The sequence below is a fragment of the Colobus angolensis genome, unplaced genomic scaffold (genome assembly GCF_000951035.1).
Source record: "Colobus angolensis palliatus isolate OR3802 unplaced genomic scaffold, Cang.pa_1.0 Scaffold186, whole genome shotgun sequence".
In the NCBI taxonomy this organism is placed as follows: Eukaryota; Metazoa; Chordata; class Mammalia; order Primates; family Cercopithecidae; genus Colobus; species Colobus angolensis.
The window spans coordinates 1,661,616-1,666,853 of record NW_012114999.1 but is presented as its reverse complement, the minus strand read 5'-3'; the positions used below and the strand labels follow the sequence as shown (position 1 = coordinate 1,666,853).

The 5,238-nt window shown below is 41.1% G+C and overlaps 1 protein-coding gene across 2 annotated transcripts in view; it reads left to right on the top strand.

Annotated features, from left to right (window-relative positions):
- The first annotated feature begins 536 nt into the window (after positions 1-536).
- Positions 537-5,238, top strand: part of EVI5 (ecotropic viral integration site 5) — a 307,542-nt gene continuing 302,840 nt past the window's right edge. For both annotated transcript variants that reach the window (XM_011939985.1, XM_011939984.1), the window contains exon 1: positions 537-591. In XM_011939985.1, coding sequence (XP_011795375.1) covers positions 541-591 — 51 coding nt within the window. In that variant the 5' untranslated portion in view covers positions 537-540. The remainder of the gene's footprint in view (positions 592-5,238) is intronic.

Sequence of the window (5,238 nt, the reverse complement as noted above, 5' to 3'; positions counted from 1 at the left end):
TCCAAAACCTCAGGTAACGAGTGAAAAAAAAAAAAAAAAGCCAAAGAGGAAAGTTCTACCAAATTAATAATTTTGTCTTGTGTCAGAAAACACCTAATTATAGAAGTTTCTAACCAATGCCTCAGCATCGGCACTCAAACACAGTAACAATTATAACATCATTCTGAGATAAATCAAGTCATAGAAGGAAGGAAGGAGGGACAGAACAAGGAAGATGGAAGAGGGAAGGAAGGAAGGAAGGAAGGAAGGGAGGAAGGGAGGAAGGAAGGAAAGAAGGGAGAGCGGGAGGGAGGGAGGGGAGAAAAGAAGGAAAGAAGGAATGAAAAACCAAAATCAATTAGCATACCTAAGACAAAAAAGCTTTGGTTTCAGCATTCCTAGTCCTCCACATTCCCAGCTCCCTACTACCTAACAAGTGTATAAGGTGGAACTGAAAGGGTGTTAAATGGGTGGATCCCAGTGGCAATGTCGTTAACACTCCCTATGAGTCAGCTATAAATTCAATTCAAATCCCTAGTCTCCCTGTCTTCTCTGCTTATCATGGTTACCACCAAAATGACTGCTGCCTTTAGAAACCCTAGTGGGAAACAGGTAAATGTGTAAAACAATGTTTGATTTTATATTAAAATTTATAAAAATGTAACTGCTGTAATAGAAAGTAATTTGTTATTGAGTTAGGATTTGTATATTTCGCTTCATCTTCAAAACACAGGAACAGCTTGTTAACATTTCTTCAGTTTTATTTTAAGACTGTTATCTCATTGTATTGCAGCCATTCGAGTGATGAACAAAACTTATGAAGTGTTAGGTTTAAGTGTTAGGTTTAATTCCACACCTGCAAGAAAGGTATTTTAGTAATTGGCTTTTTGTAATTCAACACTTGTCGCAATTCTCTCCTAGCAGTAATTGGCTGCTGTTTACGTTTCTTTGAATATACATTCACAGAGGAGACCTAGCGTGTCTGTATGGGCTTCAAATTTCTCATATGGAGAAGAAGAAAATGACTGGTTATCATAGCATTTGTTCACAAACTCTATTTGGTGGCAATGTTGATGGTTGCATGGCCTCTCAATAATGATTTCAGAAGTGTTGCCTCCCGTCGTGTTTGGGAACACAGTTCATAATAAAAGCTACATTAATTTTTCTGTAAAGTATCATGTTTCTAAAATAGTTTCCTCACTTTGTCCTTTTTTTTTTTTTTTTTGGTGGAGGTGGGAGAGACTGCTAATTAACATTAGCTAATGTTTGTACCTGGCTTTAATTAGACAATTTCGCATGGAATAAAAACACATCTCACGTCGCATCTATGATTGGGACTCTTATTTTTATTTGCTTGATGAAGAGACTGAAGCTTACAGAGGTTAAAAGCCAGACTATTAGCAGGTGTCAAAATCAGGATTCTTCAAATTCAGTCTTTTTTATTCGTCTTTTTGTTTTTGCACATTGGTGCTTTGTGGGTTTGGAAAATAGCAATTACAATAGCTACTATTTTTGAATACTTGTTATACACATTGTATATATTATTCCATTTAACTGTCACTTCAGTGCTTAAGTAGATATTATTATCTCCAGTTTATGAATGAGAAGGTTGGAGCTCGAAGAACTCAAAGGGGTTGATCACATTTTTGGCAAGAACACTTGAAATTTTAGGTCACAGTCTAGTCACTTGTATTAATGTAGAAGTTACTAGTTCCCAGATAATTGGATAGTTTAAGTGGAATTACTAACTCTAGTTCCACCAAATTTTATCTTGCTTTAAAACAAGTATTTTGGAAAGTCAAGAAATGAATGAATATCTCCTTTTGGTGGGTAGGAACTGGCACACTATTGATGTCCCATTCTGGTGGCTCAATTTCAAAAGTTTTTTGGGCTGACCGTGTTAATGTGTAGGATCACATATAGAAGTGATGTCTGAGTTATACAGCCAGAGAGCTTGTTCTTTCCCATAATCATGGCAGATCTAGTCTCTACTTGTGCACAAGTATCAAGAGATAAACAGAATTGTGTGTCTTTTAATAATGTTCTTTCCTAAGATGATGTCAGGGTCTTCTAAAGAATGAATATGGTGGAGGTAAAGTGGTAAAGTGGTGAGGTTAAAGCTATTCTTTTTTTTTTTTTTTTTTTTTTGAGATAGGATCTTGCTCTATTGTCCAGGGTGTGGTGTAGTGCAGTGGCGTGATGTCAGCTCACTGCAACCTCCACCTCCTGGGCTCAAGTGATCTTCCCACCTCAGCCTCCCTAGTAGCTGGGACTACAGGTGCACGCCACCATACCCTGCTAAGTTAAAGCTATTCTTATAACTCCAGTGAATGGAGGCCATAGCTTTTTATTTGAGTACCTTTCAGATTCATATTGTAGAAAGTAACGAGCCTAGTAAGATAGGCTGTCACTATTTCATTGTGAACCTTCATTTAAAAAACAAAACAACAAAACAGTTTTGAACATTAGTAGGAGTTGAAATGTAGTGTTATGTCTCCTTTTTCTTTAATAGTGCTACCAATAGGACTTTCTGATGAGTGGAAATGTTCTATATTTGTGCTGTCAGACAGTAGCCACTAGCCACATGTGCTATTATTGAGCACTTGAAGTATGTGAGTGTGACTATGAAACTGAACTTTTAATTTATTTATTTTTGAGACAGGGCCTCGCTCTGGCACACAGGCTGGAGTGCAGGGGCATGATCTTAACTCACTGCAACCTTCACCTCCTGGGCTCAGGTGACCCTCCCACTTCAGTCTCCAGAATAGCTACAGTTGTGCCAACACACCTGGCTAATTTTTTTATTTTTATTTTCGTAGAGATGGGGTCTGACTATGTTGCTCAGGCTGGCCTCAAACTTTTGGCCTCAAGTGATCCTCCTGTCTTGGCCTCCCAAAGTGCTGGGATTACAGGCATGAGCCACCATGCCTGGCTTAATTTAAGTTTACATGTAAATAGTCACATGCTGCCAGTGTCTCTAGTGGTTGCTGTATTAGACAGTGCAATCCTAGAATGTAACTGAGATGGTCTGGTTCTCTAAAACAGCTCCCAAATACAAGTGCCCAGGGTGAGGGAGGAATATTGCTCATCAGTGGGTTTAACTTCTCTGGTGAGTTCCTTCTTTGTACCTTGGGTTGTTTTTGCCTTTCAGAGGAATATCTCCCTTGCATTTCCTTTCTGTGAACAATGGAGCTAACATGACTGACTTAAACACCTTTGGCAGTTTAGAGCATGGTGTTCCAGGGTTTAACCCTTGCCAGGTTTAGAGGGGTTCCCCTCCCAGACAGTGACCCAAATCAAATCAATGCTAAGGGTGTACAGTATTAGAACATAGAAAACTTTGTTGTTTTTTTTTGTTTGTTTGTTTTTTGAGACGGAGTCTCGCTCTGTCGCCCAGGCTGGAGTGTGGAGTGCAGTGGCCAGATCTCAGCTCACTGCAAGCTCCGCCCCCCGGGTTTACGCCATTCTCCTGCCTCAGCTTCCCGAGTAGCTGGGACTACAGGCGCCCGCCACCTCGCCCGGCTAGTTTTTTGTATTTTTTAGTAGAGACGGGGTTTCACTGTATTAGCCAGGATGGTCTCGATCTCCTGACCTTGTGATCCGCCCGTCTCGGCCTCCCAAAGTGCTGGGATTACAGGCTTGAGCCACCGCCCGGAACATAGAAAACTTTTAATTGCTCACTGAATTTACCGCAAATAAAACTATCTGAGGGCCGGGCGCAGTGGCTCACGCCTGTAATCCTAGCACTTCGGGAGGCCGAGGTGGGTGGATCACGAGGTCAGGAGATTGAGACCGTCCTGGCTAACATGGTGAAACCCCGTTTCTACTAAAAATACAAAAAATTAGCCGGGCATGGTGGCAGGTGCCTGTAGTCCCAGCTGCTCGGGAGGCCAAGGTGGGAGAAAGGCGTAAACCCGGAAGGTGGAGCTTGCAGTGAGTAAAGATCGCACCACTGCACTCCAGCCTGGGCGACGGAGCGAGAGGAAAAAAAAAAAGTAAAACTATCTGAGGAGGGTGCTACTGCCCACTGCACCCTGCATCCTCAGTCCTCTACTCCACATGTGGAGTTCCAGGGTATGAGCAGTAGAGTGGCAGGAGCTGGAGCAGAGGTGGTGTTGGGTGAAATTCACACAGTGGAATTTCACTTAGGCAAATGCTCAAGCACTCGTGGGAGGTCAGAATTAGCTCTTTCTTCGGTTAGAATGAGCTATTTCAGTGAGATGTTAAAGTGTAAGCTCTTTCACCAAATAAATTGATGTGCTCAGGCAAGTGAAAGAAAGGGGTAAATCAGGGTTAGTGCTGGGGGGTCAGAGCTAATGACACAAGCTTCTCTCCTCTGGCCTATGCATTTGAGATACATCTCAGGCACTTAAGCACAACGGTGCTAAGCTGGTATAAATTATATATACACACACATACGAATATATAAAAGCATATGATATGAATATTACATATGTAAATATAAATTGTACCAATGAAATCGACACCAGGCTTATTTTTAATCATTCATTCAAAATACATTGAACAGCTACTGCGCAAAGTGCTGGGACTATTGAGAAGCTTAAGACAAAAATATGGGGTGTGATAGTGTGTGCCTGTAGTCCCAGCTAGTCAAGAAGCTGAAGCAGGAGGATGGCTTGAATTCAGGAGTCCAAGTCCAGCCTGAGCAACATAGTGAGACCCAGTCTTTTAAAATAATAAAATAAAACGAAACCACAAACCTCAAACAAACAAAAAGACAAAATATGATTTCAGTCATTGTGAAGCTCTTGATCTAGTAGATGAGTAATATATATAAATCAAAATATTACAATTTCAGAGAAGCGCTATAGGGCCTAATGTTTAACCACTTCTGGCATTCAACTGACTGTGTTCAAAACTCTGCCACCACTTTCCAGGGGTATAGATTGAGGCAAGTTATTTAATATTTACTAAATTTCAGCTTCTTCATATGCAAGGGGTTGAGGGCAGTCTGAGGATTAAACAAAATAGTGTATGTATAGCCTTAGCTAATACCCATACATGTTGAGTGCTCAACCAGGTGTTAGCTATTAGATTTTAAAAGTTTATTTAATTTTTATGGTTTTGTTTGTTGTTGTTGCTGTTGAGACATAATCTTGCTCTGTTGCCCAGGCTGGAGTGCAGTGGCACGATCTCAGCTCACTGCAAGCTCCACCTCCCAGGTTCAAGCAATTCTCTGTCTCAGCCTCCTGAGTAGATGAGATTACAGGCCTCCGCCACCACACCTGGATAATTTTT